General features: G+C 46.2%; 1 protein-coding gene across 1 annotated transcript in view; it reads left to right on the top strand.

The window, feature by feature from the left end:
- LOC143929521 (C-type lectin domain family 18 member A-like) overlaps positions 1 to 19,377 on the top strand; it is a 29,033-nt gene extending 9,656 nt beyond the window's left edge. Inside the window, exons 2-11 of the mRNA XM_077453421.1 lie at positions 523 to 614; positions 1,677 to 1,895; positions 2,702 to 2,799; positions 3,221 to 3,342; positions 8,087 to 8,194; positions 9,634 to 9,726; positions 12,070 to 12,176; positions 15,803 to 15,932; positions 16,167 to 16,263; positions 18,988 to 19,377. Coding sequence (XP_077309547.1) covers positions 523 to 614; positions 1,677 to 1,895; positions 2,702 to 2,799; positions 3,221 to 3,342; positions 8,087 to 8,194; positions 9,634 to 9,726; positions 12,070 to 12,176; positions 15,803 to 15,932; positions 16,167 to 16,263; positions 18,988 to 19,087 — 1,166 coding nt within the window. The 3' untranslated portion in view covers positions 19,088 to 19,377. The remainder of the gene's footprint in view (positions 1 to 522; positions 615 to 1,676; positions 1,896 to 2,701; positions 2,800 to 3,220; positions 3,343 to 8,086; positions 8,195 to 9,633; positions 9,727 to 12,069; positions 12,177 to 15,802; positions 15,933 to 16,166; positions 16,264 to 18,987) is intronic.

Genomic DNA, 19,377 nt, shown 5'->3' with positions numbered 1-19,377 from the left:
ACACTTCACACTGAGTTATCAGGACACAGCAAGAGACAAGGAAATTTAAACTGGGATAGTTGGCAAGTATGAGGCAGCTGCTTTGGGCCCCACAACAATGACAGGGCCCAGGGCAGCTGCCACTTTTGCCCTGCCTTAAAAACGGCCCTGGGCACATTGCTGGCCTGTATTCTCTGCGCCATCACCATTGTAGTTAAGGGCCACTGGTATGGCCTCTCTGTGCCTCCACATCTGCATATAGGTAGGTGGCACAGCCCCCTCAGCTGAGTGTAGGTATGTGGCTCTTGCACAGCATCTGACCCCTACCATGTGGGGCTAAGTAATTGGTCCTGGCACAAAGTCTCTAAGCCCCCTCCATCTGGGTTTAGGTTCAAAATGCTGGCTCGTATTCTTCGTGCCCCCACATCTGCGTATAGGTAGGTGGCACTGGCATGGCCTCTCTAAGCCCTAATAGCTGAGTGCAGGTATGTAGCACCGGCACAGCGGTATATGGCACTGGCATGGACTCTCTGTGTTTTGCAGGTGTTGGGGAGAGGGAAATCTTTGCGTTGGTCTCTCTACATAACAAGCTCCGTGGCTGTGTGAATCCTCCTGCTGCCAACATGAGAAGGATGGTGAGTGGTGTTGGGGACCAGAGGTAGATTGCAGCTGCTCTATGACACTCCACATTCCTGGCTGAACTCTGATGGGAAACTATTTAACTTTCCTCTCTGAGGGACCATAAAAGCCATTGCACATCTGTGCCTCTACTGCACTGTCAGACCCCCGGTCCTAGGAGCCAGTCTGGACCCCAGGGATGAGCGATCAGGCCCACACAACTCTGGGAAGGACAGGAGAGAACACCAGAGCTTAAACTATTTTGGATAGCTACATTTTTTTGATTTTTGTAAAGAGTTTGATAGGGTTAGACCTTATGTCGGGTTTTTATTGCTATCTGTGTCCCCACTGCAGAGATTCACCCCTCTATTGTCCTGGTGTCACGGGGACATCAGGTTTTGGTAAATCCAAAATGATTACAGGTGTCACCAAAACAGGAAGTGAAGGGAAATCTTCCAACAGGGACACCTATTCCAGTGGCAATTGAGAATAGATCTGAAAGTGAAAAGATGAATATCCCCAATGGAGCACAGAAAGCAAAACATAAACTGACATCCCAAATGTAGAAAAAAAAAAAGTTTTGGCTATACATTCAGGTTAATCATAAAAACTGTTGCAATTCAACAGTTGGACATATAAATACCTACTAAATGGCTCCAGTTTACACTATTTCAAAGGTGCATACAGTTAAAATTTATAATAAGCTTGCCTATAGGGCAAAGTTTAAAATGTAGGTTTAATACCACTTAAAAGTGTAATTCCCTGCTAGACTTTGGACATTGTACATATTACAGAGAATGCAGAAATTTTTTTTTTAACTCAAAAACATCCTAATTAACATGTGGCCACACCCCTTTAGCACCTCAAGTTTTATGTATAAAAGTCTCTTTGTGGCTGAACCATTGTGATTACTGGAGCTTCAAAGTAAGACCTTCCTACAGTAAATCATTCATAATAGCTTTTGCTCACTTACTGCATCCAGATATGTGATGTCACTTTGATGGTCAGGTGGCGTCTCATCTCTGAGTAATAAACGTGACGTATTAGTGATGTCACCGTTTCTCTCTATGCTTTGTTAGCTGTGGAGTGAGGATTTGCGCTCTCGGGCCCAGACCGTGGCCTCCCAGTGCCGATTTGCACCTCCGGATGATCGCCAGGTTGGGTGGAATGCACAGGGTTTCCCAGCAAAGACGATCAACTTACTAGATGTGATTCACCTCTGGTACCGCCAGGGAGAAGATTTTGACTTTGAGAGAGCGCAGTGCGCCCCTAACCGGATCTGCCGCCATTACACCCAGGTGAGGGGATGGTATATATACTGTATATACAACATATGGACACATGACCATTACCCATACATGGGCTTGTTGGAAATCCCATTAAAAAACCACACGGCCATAATTAGGGAGTTTCCAACCCCCCCCCCCCCAAACGGCCATCAATATGGAGCTTCCCCCCCCCCCCATTGCCATTAATATGAAGCTTACTTTTACCCCCCCCCCCCCCTCCACATACATTGATATGGAAACAAAAAGTAGACTTGTTTGAACTTATTCTCCAAAAACCTTGGCCATGGCCAAAACCAGTTGACCCTCTTTCTCCTCCCCTATGGACATTAATACAGAGACAGAAAGTGGGCTTGTTGGAATCCCATTCCACAGCCATAGCCAATATTATGGAGTTGAACCTGCCCCCTCCCCCATGGGCATTAATATGTAGTTGCCCCTTTCTGACTCCTATGTACATTAATATACAGTTGCTCCTCCATCATAGACATTGATTTGTGGTTTCCCCTCCCCCCCCCCCTCCACCATGTACATCAACAATGGAGTTGCCTCTTACACCGCTTTCTTCTATGAACATTTAATATAAAATTGCCCTCCACCCCCTACATGGCCAGTATAATGGAGTTGCCCCCTATGTGGCTATAATCTTTTCCACCCTTTTGGGAAGGATTTCCACATGATATTGTAGGGTGTTTGTACAAATTTGTGACCATTTGTGAGGTCAGGTACGGATGCTGGATGAGAAAACCTGCCTCGCAACTGGGGTTCCATTTCATCCCAAATTTGTTCAGTAGGGTTCTGTCCCCTCTGTCCCGCAGATGGTATGGGCCACATCGTGGGAGCTGGGCTGCGCTATCAGTAGATGCCCCTCAGAGCAAGGTGACACAGACATGATGGTGTGTGCATATTCCCCGGGGTAAGGTCGTGTGACGTCTCTTCCCCTATAGAACCATCACCGTAACTCACCAAGACAACGCTACTACTCAGTAATTATAGCTGCATGTACCAGACTGTTGTGCCTTGCACTCCTATCCACCAATTACACCACTCCCATCGGACACCTTCTTTTACCCGTATCACTCTATTCTGTTCTTCTGTCTGCAATCCTAAAGCCAAACACTGCAGTGCACTAACATGTCTTGTGGCTGAGCTATACACACTTTCTTGCATCATAGCTGAACACGGCAACAGTTTTATTAGAAGCTGCACGGTTACATATGAGATCTGCTCACATCTCTGCCTTTTCCTATCACAGCAGATACAGTGGCCTCCATGTGTGTCCATGTCTAAGAAACTAACTCCAGATATTCCACTCTACCCCCCCCCCCCCTTTCCAGGGGTAACTGGGACATCGGAGGACAGATTATCAGCCCCTACCAGTCCGGCCCCTGGTGCAGCTTCTGTACAGCCACCTGGTCCGGGTGTTTCAAGACCTGGGAGCAGCGTGGAGGCCTCTGTGGTAAGGATCTCCGAGGAGAAGGGGGGAGGCTGAGTAGAAATAATTGTTGAAAAACTCTGCATTCCTAAATAAGGCCCAATATCCAACACAGGGATCAAATATACCACATAAAGGTCAAATGACCTATATAATGACCCAGTACTCTTCATAACGGCCCTTATGTAGCACATTGGGCCTTTATGATAAGAACCCAATATCGTGCATTACAGCAGAATAATATACATATACTGATATCCTAAATAAGAACCCAATATCCTACCATATGGGCCAACTATTCTAAATAAAGAAAAGGGAATGGTCTGGTGTCCCCAGTAACGTACCGGGTTCAATATAAAGAAAAGGGAAAGGTCTGGTGTCCCCAGTAACGCAGTAACTATTCTAAATAAGGACTCAATTATCTTGCATAATGGCCCAATATCCTACATAAAGGCCAATGTCCTAAATAAGGACACAATTTCCCACATGAAAGCCAAATGTCTTACATAAGGGCCTAATATGCTAAATATCCTACAAACTAGCCAATATCCTTGATGAGAACCCTATTTCTTTTTTTTTTTTTTTTTTTTTTTTTAATTTTTTATTTATAACCGGAACAGGACCCAATTGGGTCTACAGAATACAAAAATACAAACAGTACATGAGACAGAGAATAAACACCTTATTCAGAAAATACAGAGACCAACAGGTCACGTTGTTATGTCACTGAATATAACCGTAATATGGGACAGGAGAGGAGGAGCCAAGGTATGGCAGATTTGGGTTATCGTCTACTCCCTTGTGATCTTATCTAATGCAGTTTGGTTCCGTTGATTCAGGTGTCACTGAGTGTTCTGAGCCGTTTCAGGGCCCTCTGTCCCTTTCAAGGGCAATTGTGTGTAGTAATAATTCGGTGTGAGTTGTCGGATTTATGAGTCCAGCTCCTTCGTTTTTTTCTTTATAGTGGGAGGGGATAAGTAGCTCCCCTTATAAGGGGGGGGGGGGGGTAGTTATAGAGGGTGCCAAAGAGAAGGCAAGAGATAGGTACAGTAAGAGGGAGGGGGTGGGGGGGCGTCGGGAGGCCGTTTGGAGGGAGGGTGGATGTGTGAAAGATGTGGGTACGTCACTGGGGTGATTAGAAAGGATATAGCTGCAGGGAGTTTTTTTTTCTTTTTTTTCTTTTTTTTTTTCCTGTAGGTAAGGGTAGCTATATTAATGATACTCAGGTTGGGGTTAAGGTTGGAGGGGGATCACATGAAGGGGGAGTGCGACCCCCCTCATATGATGCGGTTCCCTTCAGCATCTGGCCTTCGGCCGAGTAGATAAAGGTTATCCACATCTGCCAGGTTCCCGAGAACGTTTCCTGTCTATGTTGCGCGGTGAGGATTAAATCCTCCATCCGTCTTATGTCTTCTACTCTAGCTACCCATGAGGCTATCGTCGGGGGCCGTGTGGACTTCCACTGTAGCGGTATACAGGCTTTAGCGGCGTCCAGTAGGTGTCTAATCAGAGATTTTTTGTATGTTTTTTCCGGGGCGTCAGAGGCGTGTAGTAAGAAAAACGCGGGGTCTTCCGGTATCCTACGGTCAGTAAATTTCTGGGTGACCTCCCGGACCACTTTCCAGAAATTGTGTAATTCGGGACATGACCAGAAAATGTGTAACAGTGTACCCTTATCTGCCCAGCATCGCCAGCACCTGTCCGACACCACCGGTAAAAATGTATGGAGCAATTCAGGGGTTCTGTACCATCTTGACAGAATTTTATAGTTGGTCTCCTGAATTTTGGCACAGATAGAGGATTTATGTGTAAATTTGAGTATCCGTTGTCTCTTGGCAGTATTGAAGTGGCAGTTTAGTTCCATCTCCCACTTAAGCAGGCCTGGGGGCACGAAGTCAGCTTTTGGCACATTCAGTAAATTGTAGGCTTGAGAGAATGTGTGTGTTACGACGCCCGTGGCATTACACAATTCCTCCAGTAACGTGAGGGAGGAATTTCCTGCGGGCGGGGGTTTCAGCGAGTGGAGAAAGTGGCCTAGTTGGTGAGCCCTCAGGAAGTCCAGTCCGAACTGGCCCGAGGGCTCGGAGAGCTCTGCTATTGTGTACCATCTACCTCTAGTACCAAAGTGGGAGGATTGAAATAGACCCCTGTCTGCCAGTCTCCGGAATACTGGATCGTGTATTCCCGGCAAAAAACTGGGGTTCCCCAAAATGGGGAACAGAGGCGAGTCAGAAGACGATAAGGAATTCTCTGCTATAAGGCGGGCGCAAATTTGCGATGTGTTGCCAATCAGTGGGTGTCTCTTGACTTCTGCGGGTAAGGACGCGTGGCACCAGGGGGCTCTGTTAAGGGGGATCTCACTTTGGTGTTCTAGTTGTGTCCAGAGCTTGGACTCAGTATGCCGGGTCCAGTCTATGAGTCTTCCTAGGTGTGTTGCTCGATAATACGTGCGGATGTCTGGCAGCGCAAGTCCGCCATGTTGTTTGGGAAGGACTAAAAGTTTGTGTGAGAGTCGCGCCCTTTTCTTAGCCCAGACAAATTCCGTGAGCGTAGTTTGTACCCGCTTAAAGTAGGACGTCGGTATGTGAATGGGTAGGGCCTGCATAAGGTACAGGAATTTTGGGAGAATCATCATTTTTAATATATTGCAGCGGCCTATCCACGAGTGTAGTCCCATGTTCCATTTGGTCAGCAGCGATCTAATCGTGTTCAGGAGGGGTGGGAAATTAAGTTCATATAGCCTCGCGAACTTGCAGGGTATGTTTGTACCCAAATACTTCAGGGCGGTTGTTGTCCATTTCAGTTTGAAGATAGATTGTAGGTGGGCAAGCTGGGCAGGAGGGATCTCCAGTCCCATGGCTTCCGATTTGGCAAAATTAATATTTAAGTTGGAGATAGCTCCGTACGTGTTAAATTCCTGCAGGAGGTTGGGGAAGGAGGTCGCAGGGGTGGTGAGTGTGAACATAAGGTCATCCGCATAGGCGGAAACCTTGTGTTGGGTCCGACGGACCTGCACGCCCGAAATGTTGGGATTGAATCGTATATGGCAAAGGAACGGTTCTAGGGATAGGGCAAACAGGAGAGGAGATAACGGGCAGCCCTGCCTTGTCCCGTTGGTGATCGGAAATGGGTCTGAGAGTACACCGTTGGCCCTAACTCTAGCCGACGGGGTCTTGTACGTTGCGGATATCCAATTTAGCATATTGTCACCCAGGCCTATATGTCTCAACGTGGCAAACATAAACGCCCAACTCACACGGTCAAATGCTTTCTCAGCATCTGTGCTTAAGAAAACGCAGGGTGTTTTGGTGCGGGTGACCGAATAGAGCAGGTTTAGGACTTTTGTGGTGTTGCCCCTTGCCTCTCTTGTGGGCACAAAACCTACTTGGTCCAGATGTATCAGTTGGGGCAAATAGACCTGTAATCTGGTAGCTATTATTTTGGTGAACAATTTAAGGTCTGTATTGAGAAGGGATATGGGTCTATAGCTTCCGCAGTTGGATGGGTCCTTACCCTCCTTCGGTATAACTGATATGTGGGCTTGTAGAGTGGTGGCGTGTAAGTTTCCTCCATCTGTGAGGCCGTTGAGCATCTTAACCAGATGATCGCTCAGCGCCGGAAACAGCACCTTATAGTATTGGAGTGTGAGTCCATCAGGCCCAGGGGCTTTACCTATTTTGGTGTTCTTAATCGCCGTTTGTATTTCAGTTACCGTAATGGGAGCCTCCAATAGTGCACGTGATTCGGTGGGGAGAGTGGGCATGCGGGAAGTGACAATGTAGTCAAGTATGTGTTCAGGTGGCGGAGGTGAGCTATTCAAGTTGTAGAGTGATTCATAGTAAGATTTAAACTCCTGTGTTATTTGCTGGGGCAGGGCTACCTTTTGTCTGGTCGAGGATTGTACGAACGGTATGTAAGAGGCTGTCCTCTGGTCACGTAGGGATTGGGCAAGTAGTCTGCCGCATTTATTTCGAGAACCCTATTTCTTACTATAACTGCCAATAACTTAAAAAGGATCCAATATCCTACATAAGAGCCAAGCATCCCAAATAAGGATTCGATATCCTATGTAAGAGCCAAATATGCTTTATGACTAGTGTAATGGACCTCCGACCTCAACAGGACTATGTCCACCGTAAATGCTTTCTCTGTCCAGTACCACACGATCCAAGACCTTTTAGCCCACCCAGTCACTAGCCGTAACTAGGTGTAGGGTGAAAAACATCAGACTCTTCGAAACACATGTACAAACAGATATACAACTCAGGGGACAATCACCCCTCTCTTTGGAATTTAGGTTGGGGTAAACTGTCCAATTAGCAAGGAGAGCTGTTAGAGGAACCCTTTCCCCCCTCCACAGAGACATACATCCCATAATATACTTTTCTTCCAAGGCAGACAGGCACAATAGAACAATGGAATACAACCACACCCCAAACGATCCCAGCAAAGAGTCCAACAGCATGAGACAACACACGGTAGATATATAGATATAGATATATAGATAGATATATATCTATATCTTTAATATAACATTCCAGTGTGGCTGCACAGCGAGTCTGACTAGCACAGATCAGACAGGAGTTCTCGGGCATCCTACCCGAAGTGACTCCTGGCATATTCCAATCATAAACCAGGTCCCACTATCCCTCTATCCCACTATCCCTCAGGTGGTCACTTGTTATTGTATATTTGTTTGAGTTCTTCAATGCTCTGCTCCTGAGTCTGTCTCCATAGCCAAATCAGTGACTCTCAGTCCACCCCTCAGAGGTTCCACGGAATCCCTGCCGGATCAGCTGTAGGAACTATGGCCGCCTAAACACCACCAACTGCCAGTGTCACTGTGCTCCAGGGTACACCGGCCTCTACTGCCAAGGTGAGTGATATACTGGGGAGGAAGTAAAGGATCTCCAAGAAAATTTGTGCAAAGGATGGGACGCACCCACATCCTGTCGTCAGAACACATTTCAGTTTTTACACTAGCAAATTTTTGGGGATGACTTATAAAATACAAAGGATGGAAATCTCACATCTCCAATGAAAGCTTAAGGCCCCATACACACTATTAGATTTTCTGCAGATTTTTGTCTTCAGATTTACCAAAACCATGTAGTGCAAGGGCCTGTCTGATTGCATACAAATTGAAACTCTTAAGGTTTGACCTCATATTATATGGTTTTGGTAAATCTGAAGACAAAAAAAAATCGAATAGTGTGTATGGGGTCTACAGTGTATCTAAAGCCAAAACACTTTGTTAGAGAACAGAACGGCTATAACCTCTGTCAGTTTTTTTTTTTTGGCTGTCTGAGAAAGTTGTTTCTTCCCTATTTGTCTCAGGAAAGAAATCCCCCGCTTAAAGTGGTAGTAAAGTATTTTTTAGAAGTTTAACCTACAGGTAAGCCTATAATAAGGCTTACCTGTAGGTAAAAAAAATATCTCCTAAATCTGTATGGTTTAGGAGATATTCCCTTTGAAATGCGCTGCTGACTGCAGCGGCGCATGCGCACTGGGGCTTCTCGGCTGAAAGTCCGGCACACGCTGCCAGAAAGAGATCTCCCGCGTGTATGCACGGGAGTGACGATATCGCGGCTCCGGCCACTCACAGTGGGGCCTCGTTCTAAGGTAAGTATTTCATAATGAGCTAGTATGCGGTGCATACTAGCTCATTCTGACTTTTCCCTTGCAGGTCAGGAAAAAAAAAAGTGTCAGCGGGTTTACTCCCCCTTTAAATAATTGTCACTCAAACAAGTATCCCCCATTGGAAGATTTCCCCTCAATGTCGGTTCTGGTGACAACTCGGAACTCTCCTTCTGTCCCAGTGACACCAGGACAAATGGAGAGGGTAAGAGCCGGTTCACACAGCGGGCGATGCGAGGCGACACGACTCGCCTCGCTCTCGCAAGTCGCCCCCGTTCTGTACAATGGAACCGTTCTGAGAGGAGCGACTCGAGTCGCTCCGACTCAGAAAAAAGGTTCCTGTACTACTTTTGGGCGACCTCGGGGCGACTTGCATTGACTTCTATACAGAAGTCATCTGCAAGTTGCCGCTGAGGTCGCGGCAGGTCGCGGCGAGGCAAGTCAGAGTCGCCTCGCCTGCAGTGTGAACCGGCCCTAAGTCTATCCAGCGGGGACACAGGCAGAGGCTCCAACCCCTAATCACTCTATCCAATGGAAAAGTAAAAAAATTATAATTTTGCCTTGGGATACACTTTAATAAAGGGCTTCCTGTCTGTTTAGTAATTATTGAAATGTGAGAATCTAGGAAATCACAAGTGTAGGATTTGTAGACTGATGATACTTGTGTGTCTCTGGCAGTGCGGTGCGGGTCACGCTGTGTACACGGTCGGTTTAGAGAAGATGAATGTTCCTGCGTGTGCAGAGCTGGATACGGAGGAGAAGAATGTACAGGTAACACATGACGTGTATGACCTGAGCCATGTGAGTAAGTGAGATCCTAAACTGGACAGGTGACAGTAACTGGCAGCCCCCGGCACTGTACAAAGACCACTGATTGCTGGTTATAAACCATATACAAAGGGCCCTGATCATCACAACAACCCACCTACTTGCTGTATTATAAACCTGAACTGCGTGACATTCACTTTGTTTTGTGCACCATGTACCATAAACAATTTTATTTTTTCCTCATCTGTTGCTGATCTGGTGCAAACTCTTTGCAGTCACTTCCTGTCTATACTCGCTCCATCAATGGCATTTCTCAGGTTTCCTGACGTAACAACAGTGACCCATGCCTGTGCAATGTGTGATAAATGGCCACTTGCAGCTTCCATTGGAAGTCTGGGTGACAACACTGGAAAGTAAATGGGACAGAACGTTGTCACCCTATAACAGGAAGTGCCTGATAAAGAAAATTCACGGCAGGATCTCCAAGGATTATTTTTAATAAAAGTGACAGTAGTAAATAAATCTCAAACATCTTCATGCCAACATATAAAATGCAGGATTTGAGTCACTCCAAAATAGTCGACTAAAAAAACTGTCGTTATCCTACACATTACTGCAAGCCCTGTAAGAGAGTATAACCGCCTCAGCCTGAGCTCCAACCAGGCCATGTCCCCAACGCATTTCACTCCGCCCCCAGGCCTTAGTCATGGAGATGGGGCATCCCCATGACTAAGCTCCAGGGGCAGAGTGAAATGTGTTGGGGGCGTGGCCTGGTTGGAGCTCAGGCTGAGGCTGTAATAATCTCATACAGGGTTTGCAGGGATGTGCCGCTTACAAGGCATTTACTTCCAAATACAGTAAAACCTTGGCTTGTGAGCATAATTTGTTCCAGAAACATGCTTGTAATCCAATGCACTCTTATATCAAAGAGAATTTCCTCATAAGAAATAATGGAAACTCAAATGATTCGTTCCACAACCATTTATTCATATGTCCTTCAGTTTATAGTCCATATAAAAAGATTATAGCAATGTGATAGGTTGTGTAACCATAAAATTTCCATCCACAAATGGAAGCCTCCACAAGGGAATAAGAAGCAAAATCCAGCAGGAGCTCCAGAGTATAAAAGAGGAGAGCGGAGCCTCTAAGTGTAGCAATATGTTGCTAAATGCTATACCTTCATTAAATGTAACCATATTGCTACACTTGGAGGCGCCTCTCTTCTCTTTTATACACAGTTGTGAGATGACGCTACACTTGTATATCAAGACATCGCTTGTATCATTGGTGTGTGCAGCCTATTGTATTAGGGTGTGCACCCCAGAGCACAAATACACGTGTGTATATCAGCAGAGCAGTGGAAGGTGTGAGTAGAGCAGAGATTGATGCTAGTAGGGCAGTGGATGGTGTCAGTTTTTTATTATTTCTTTACAATTTTATTTTTGAAGTTTTTACAATTTTTTGTTATATATATTTTTTTTTTTACCATTTTATTTTTGAAATTATTTTTTATTATTATTATTATTTTTTAAACATTTTTGTAGGAGCCCCATTGGGGGGCTTTGGTGAAATATCAAGGGTCTAAAGAGACCCCTGATGTCTCACAAACATAGTTTACTATGCTTCAGTTAAGAATGAACACAGGAGCGATCAGTACAGATCACTCGCTGTGTTGATCCAGAAAAGGAAGGGGTAAATTAAATATTTTCCATCCTGAAACATTCCCCACAGCAGCTGGCAGGACAGGTGAGGAGAAAGCTGGCAGCATTGCAGTAAGGATGCAGGGGGCACCAGGAAGCATGTGGAATCGGCACTGCATGGGGTGATTAGGGTGTGCCCAGGCACACCCTGTGCGCACGCCTATGGCTTGTATATCAAGTCAAAATTGATTAAAAAATTTAGCTTGTCTTGCAAAACGCTCTCAAACCAAGGTTTTACTGTACACTGATGTTTGGAGCCAGCCGGGACAAGCTCTGTCCTGGCCGCCACATGCGGATTAGGATCCGGAGCAGTACCGATCATTTTTTTTCTTTTGGTTTACAGTGGATTATCCCACAGCTTTATAAAATGTCAGACAGGCTACAGATGGACATGCCATAGCCTGGACTGAATGGCTCTTGAATTCTAAGTTTATGATTCTTTTCCCAAACTAGCAGGGCAGGTTGTACTTGAGTTCTTGTGCGATTTTAGTGCAGTGCATTTTCAGCCCATTCATCTGTAACATGCAGAGGACTTGTGTCTCCTGGACTTCCTATGAATGTTTCCCCACTCTGGCTTCATGAATACACAGTAATCTCCTTGTATTGTAAATATATCAAATCGATATCCGTCTGTCTGTCATTACAGAGAAGCTGCAGTCATCTGCTCCATCCTGTGACATCCTGAGTGATGAACTCTGCTTTACAATCTCCTCACATCTTCATTCCTATTATGGAGCTAAAAAGGATTGTCAGGTAAACCAGCCAACATGTCCGCACAATATTTTACACCTAGATAGTATGAGTACCAGATTCCGTCTTCCTTTTCATGTCATAGACAACTGTAGAATGTCAGAAAAATTAAAGAAACCCTTTAAGCCTGGTACACACGATCAGAAAATCGTAATACCGATTTCAGAGCGATTGTGCGATAATCTGATCGTTGGTCCAGGTACATGACAGACCAGCCAAGGGTTAATGCTACAGACTACCAAAGACCCCCGCTACCGTGAGACAACCCAATGACCACAAGTACAAGGAGTGAGTTCAAAAGGTGTCTGCCTTTTATTGGGTGTGTGTTCAACTTACCAATCACAGTAGGGGAGGGGGGAGTGGTTAGTAAAGGATTATATTGAATATCATTAACTGCTTGCCGCCCACGCACTGTCAAATGGCGGCGGGGCGGTGCAGCTCTTGTTCTGGTGACGCGGCCCAGAACAGCCGCTCTCACGGGGTCACGCAGCGCGCCAATCACGGCCGCGCCATGTTGCTAGGACATAGCACGACCCCGATCTGTGTAAAGAGCCGCGTCCGTGGCTCTTTAACCATGTGATTGGCTGTGTTCAATCACAGCCGGTCACATGTAAACACGGAGATGCCGGTAATCGACTCTCCTCGCCTCACACTGACAGAGTGAGGAGAGGAGAGCCGATCAGCGGCACCTCCTCACCGGGGGACAGCTAGGGAAGTAATCGGGGCACTGATCATCAGTGCCCTGATTACAATAAAGAAATAAAGTGAAAAATACAGTGCCCACCAATGCCAGTGATCAGTGTCCACCAGTGGCAGAGATCAGTCCCCACAAGTGCCACAAATCAGTGCCCATTAGCCATGCCAGTCAGTGCTGGCAATCAGTGCTGCCCATCAATGCCTGTCAGTGCCACCCATCAATGCCCATCAGTGCCCGCCACTGCCAGCTATCAGTGCCCATTAGTGCCAGCTATCAGTGCCCATTAGTGCCACCTATCAGTGCCCATAAGTGCGGCATATTAGTGCCTCTTCATCACTGCCACCTCATCAATGCCCACCAGTTCAGCCTATCAGTGCCGCCTCATCAGCGCACATCAGTGAAGGCGAAAAATTACTTAGTTACAAAATTTACTGACAGAAAAAAAAGTAAAAAAAACGTTTTTTCCCCCAAATTTTTGGTCTTTTTTTTTTTTTTGTAAAAAAAAATAAAAAACCCAGCAGTGATTAAATAACACCAAAAGAAAGCTCTATTTGTGTGAAGAAATTGATAAAAAACAATTGTTTGAGTACATTGTAGCATGACCGCGCAATTGTCATTCAAAGCGCGACAGCGCTGAAAGCTGAAAAATGGCCTGGGCAGGAAGGGGGTGTTCGTGCCTGGTAGGCAAGTGGTTAATATCATGAATATAATTAAGCAATATATGGCTTATAACCCCTAAAAACATAGTCGACATAAGGCTACAAAAGTAGATAGGCCATCTGGCCATGACTCATAAGTCATACTTTCCTGTCCCAGGACAAGGAACAAGGCACAGGAAAGGCAGACTAGACCACAATATGCTTATGCAGGCTGTTTTTGTTGTGTGCTCCTGCAAAATGCGGTTACAAAGCTGGAAATAGAGAATAAGCTATAAGACCTTTATATAAGTCCAAGACCTTAACTTAAAGAGGAAGTAAACCCTGATGGGTTTACTTCCTCTTTTTTTCCCTGCAAAGGTAAAGCATAATGGACTACTATGCATCGCATAGTAGCTCATTATGTGTCACTTACCTGACACAGGAGCCAGCGAAGTCGCCGCTGTCACCTGTAGTCCGCCGCATCCATCTTGGTTGTGGCGTCTCTCGCAGCTCCGACGAATGACAGCGGAGAAGCCGCGATGACGTCACTCCCGCGCATGCGCACGGGAGTCGCGTCTCGGAGCTCCGACGCTGCCATTCGGCGGAGCCGCGATGACGTCACTCCCGCGCATGCGCACGGGAGTCGACAAATTAGGCAAATCCATTCTTGGACTTGCCGCATTTAGTGCGCCTGCGCGCCGCTGTCTACGGCGCATGCGCCGTAGACAGCGGTGCCCATTTTCGGGCAAATATCTCCTAAACCATATAGGTTTAGGAGATATTACTTGGACCTACAGGTAAGCCTTAATCTAGGCTTACCTGTAGGTCAAAGTTGTTTGGAAGGGTTTACTTCCATTTTAAGTTAAAGTCATATAAACCTATAATCATTCAAGATGGAGTCACTTTGGTTCAGTTATATTACTACAGTTGGTACAGAGCTTTCCAGAGCCGATCATGACAGTTCATCCATTTATTATCCAAAATGGACAAACACGAAAAATTTTCTTGGACGATTTTTGTTTAATAAGTACAGTTGTTCGATATGCGACTAGCATGCAAAAAAAAACAACAACTTTCTGTCATCCGTTTTTTCAGATGGTGTGTACGGGCCATTTGGGCCACACTGATGTGGTGCGAATCTGATACAATTTCACTATGCGATTTCTGTTGTGACAGGTGCAAATATAATGCGATTTCTGAGGTGACTGCACATAGCTGGAGAGTAAGATAGCACCGCACCTGCACTAAACTCACACAGCACCCCTTTTTTTTAACCGGATCAAAAATCGCACCACATCGATGTAAATGGCCTTCACTGGAAATAATGCTGCTTTTTTTTTTTTTTTTTTTTTTTTTTTAGATGACATGCAAATATATGCATTTCAGATCTTATCTGATCCGCATTGAATTCACATAAGCGTGAACCGGCTGCATTCACACCTGGGCGCCGTGATTCTGCTCACAAATTCAAAACGCTCTGCTAAAATGACAAATCACACAATGGAAATTTCACATGCCATTCATTTTATTGGCACCTAAAAACGCAGGCGCAAAGCTTGTCGCCCAGAAAGAAGCTCCTGATCCTTTTTTGAGCTACAAGCTTCACGCTATGCAGTTTGCCGAGATTGCAGTGCGATTTATTGCAGCAGAACCACATTGCTTTCTTGCCATTAAAATGAATTCTTTCTGAAATTTGCGTTGTACGCTTCATCAGTTTTTAGCAGAGCGTTCTGAAATCGCTAGCAGAGTCATGGCAAATCCTGCCTGCGATTCATTACACCCAGGTGTTAAAGCGGCCCAATGACCCGTACACACGATCGCACTTTCCGACAACAAAACTGTGGATTTTTGTTTTGAAGGTTGTTGGCTTCAACTTGTCTTGCATACACATGGTCACAAAAAAATGTTGGCCAACAATTACGAACATAGTGACGTTCGAGACGTACGTGATATCACCAATACGAACGCTCATTTTACAAGACCGAACGCTTCCGGCTCGTACTTTATTCTGAGCATGCGTGAACTTTTGTGCGACGGACGAAAGAGATGAAATTCCATGTAGTACGTCACTACGTTTGTGTTTGTTGGCCGACAATTGTGTGGCGTTAGTATGCAAGACAAAATTCAAGCACCTGCCCTTCGGATAAAAGTCTGACCCTTTGTCTGCTGAAAATCCGATCGTGTGTACGAGGCTTTACACTCATGCAATTCTGATTTTAAAAATCAATATTAATGCATTAAAAGACCTGAATGCGCACGTTAATGCAGCCTGTGTGTCCCCTCATGTTTTTCAGAGGTCGGGGGGATTTCTGGCTCAGATACCTACGCAGAGAATTCAGGACATTTTGGCGTTCTTTCTTGCCCGTCTGGAAAATACGAATGAAGTGATGGACAGAGACCCCCAGAAATGGAAATTCTGGATTGGTGAGAACCCTCTAGACCAGTGATGGCGAACCTTGGCACCCCAGATGTTTTGGAACTACATTTCCCATGATGCTCAACTACACTGCAGAGTGCATGAGCATCATGGGAAATGTAGTTCCAAAACATCTGGGGTGCCAAGGTTCGCCATCCCTGCTCTAGACCCTCCAACTCATTTGAGAGTCCTGGTGCGATTGGGGAATTCCTGACCTTACCCATAATGCTCTTTGCTTTCAGGCCTGACATATAAAATGGGCTTCACCTCCTACCGCTGGGACTCCGGGGAGCCCCTGATCTTCCAGAGCTTTTCCATGGGACAACCGGACAACCCTGGGTGAGAGCACTGTGCTGACAAGACTTCTGCTGCCCAGACTTAGTGCTCATTGACATCTTCGCATTGTGGTAACATATACTACCGCAATACACGTCAAAATGCGTTACTGCTCCATTCATTTTGCATTATACCCCAACGCAGGGGCGGACTGCCCCCGGGCAATAGGAGATAATGGGGCCCCCGGGCAATAGGAGATAATGGGGCCCCCGGGCAATAGGAGATAATGGGGCCCCCGGGCAATAGGAGATAATGGGGCCCCCGGGCAATAGGAGATAATGGGGCCCCCGAGCAATAGGAGATTATGGTGCCCCCGGGCAATTGGAGATTATGGTGCCCCCGGGCAATTGGAGATTATGGGGCCCCCGGGCAATTGGAGATTATGGGGCCCCCGGGCAATCGGAGATTATGGGGCCCCCAGGCAATCGGAGATTGGGGCCCCCGGGCAATCGGAGATTATGGGACCACACAGTATACACACACACACAGTATACAATGGCACAGTATACACAGACATGTTTCTATTGGCTGAGAAGGTACTGGAGAGGTGGGGCAGCTATAATCTCAGGATTTTTAGACCAAAAGGATGTCGGTAAGGGACATTTCAGAGACAGATGTAAAAAAAAAAAAAAGATTTTTACACACCATCCCTGGGTTTACTGAGGCTGGCAACCCTGATGGGGCCCCCTAGTGGCCCGGGGCCTTCGGGCAGTGCCAGAGTGGCCGAATGGTCAGTCTGCCCCTGCCCCAATGCACAATTTTTGAGGGTGGCACAAGGTGCAGTAATGTACTGCAGCAGAAAAACAAAAAAATACAACTTAGATTTTTTGGTGCGTTGGCAGCCCATAAATTTGAATGTAATTTCCTAATGCAATGCATATTAATGTGATACATAACATGCATTAACCCATTGTAAATGGGCCTAAGAGAAGAGGGCAGTAATACATGGTTTACCACAATGTGCAGCCATGAACGTTACATGCATTGGCATCCTGTCTGGCACCCCAATGCACTGCCAAAAAAGGGCACATACCCAAACCCTTTGTGTGCTGCCAATTTTTTTTTTTAAATGTTGCGAGCAAAAACACTTCCAGTGTACTGCCAGAAGAAAAGATCATCTTTTGGTAAGGTATCGCAATACACAAGTGTGTGTGCACCATTGTTTTTTGTCAGTGCATTGTTAGGCTGCTTTCACACTGAAAGTGCCAGCCATAAGCGCTAAAGCGCCACTCATTTTAGCAGTGCTTCAGCGCCACTTTTTAGCCCAAAAATAAGGTACAAAGTCCAGTTTTGCGGCGCTTTGAAAGCACTGCCCATTCATTCCAATGGGCAGAGTGTTTTGGGAGTGCTAAATACAAAGCTTTTTTTTTTTAAAACGCACCCTCTGGGCATAGCATACTAGCTCATTATGAATAACTTACCTGAGAACGAAGGCCCCGAAGCGGTCCTCCGTCGTCCTCTTCGCCGCTGCCATGTATCCCAGAGTGACTTCCGGGTCTCGCGGCTCCGGCGCTGTGATTCGCCGGAGCCGCGATGACGTCACTTCCGCGCATGCGCACGGAAGCCAACACTCACGGCATATCGCCGCAATCTGCGGTCTGCCCACCACTGTCTACGGCGCATGCACCGTAGACAGTGGTGGCTGTCTTCGGATAAATATCTCCTAAACCGTGTCTCTCGATCGTCTCTCGGGTGCTGCCACCGCCATCTTGGGTATGGGAATCAGGAAGTGGAGCCTTGCGGGTTCACTTCCCGGTTCCCTACTGCGCATGCGCAAGTTGTGCTATAAGGATGGTCCCCGCTCTCTCTGGGATCCGTGTGTTTCCCAGCAGACAGCGGGGGACCCGCAGGAAGTGGCGTAAATATCCGCAGATTCTGTGGATATCTATGCCGGAAGTGGGTGAAAATACCTGTACTGTACAGGTATTTGTACCCCCCTCAAAGGTGCCAATTGTGGCACCGGAGGGGGGGAGGGTTCCAATGAGCGGAAGTTCCACTTTAGGGTGGAGCGCCGCTTTAAAGTGTTTGTAAAGAGCACTGGGGGCAATGTGCTTGTGTTGCAGAGATGTACTGAATATATTCGCTTTCCTAGACATACTGTACGCTGTAAATCAGGGGTGTCAAATTTAAAATGTAATTGCAGGCCACATCAGCAATGCATTGCGATTACCCTTAAAAGGGCCGGTTGTATCTGTAAGACTGTATCCACTCAGAAACATAGAACTCAGGAGTATGCGGTGTACAGAGTTCAGGATTGTGCTGTGTAGAGCACAGGGTTGGGAAGTGTGCTACATGCACAGTTCAGGGTTCTGGGGTGCGTCATGTACAGAGTGCAAAGCTTCCATGCATCTCTACTCTCTCATGCTTGGTGCAGCTCTTAGACTTTTGTGTCTAGGCAGCTCTGCCTTACAGGGAGATTGTTCCCTCTCCCTGATACGGGAGATCTGTCCCTGCCATTCTTCATCATGTGTGCGTACAAAAATCTGTTAGATCTAGGAGCTTCTGCAAGCAAAGGTGGCCCTTGTGAACACAGACGGCTTTTATGGGAGTGGAGGGTGAGAGCTGGAGGTGGCGGAATGGAGTTCCGCCTGCAAAACTGGGTGCGAGGGCCACATAAGGCCTGGCAGGCCGAATTCAGCCTGTGGGTCTTGTATTTGACATTTGTTCTAAATCATCTGATCTATATTTTTTTATTTTGCATAGGTTTATTAATTTGATATTTTGTAGGACTGGGAACTGTGTAGAGATGAGAGCCAGTTCAGGATTTAACTGGAATGATCAACAATGCAAGATCCAAAACCGTTACATCTGTCAGTACAAGATATAGGAGCCCCCAGGGTCCACTCTACGAAAAAAAGATGAAGATCTGTCTACACAACATATTACACTATGATCTGCCAGTTATCAATAACTACCATATCTCCAGTGCAGCAATATATACCGGTACTCACTGCCCATATACAGGTCACACAGCTCATACATAGACCACGTGAAGAAGAGAAAAGAAAAAACAACCGTCTCCTTTAGTCTATATTACCAGATGCATGTATAGTTGAGTTAATGTGGGAGAATTTCAGCACCTTCAAAAAAATAAATAAATAAATAAATAACCAAACA

This window comes from Lithobates pipiens, unplaced genomic scaffold (assembly GCF_037356315.1).
Source record: "Lithobates pipiens isolate NorthernLeopardFrog02 unplaced genomic scaffold, aLitPip1_a1.2 Scaffold_10, whole genome shotgun sequence".
Classification (NCBI taxonomy): domain Eukaryota; kingdom Metazoa; phylum Chordata; class Amphibia; order Anura; family Ranidae; genus Lithobates; species Lithobates pipiens.
Note: the sequence above shows the minus strand (reverse complement) of the source record. Positions and strands in the feature narration are given on the sequence as shown.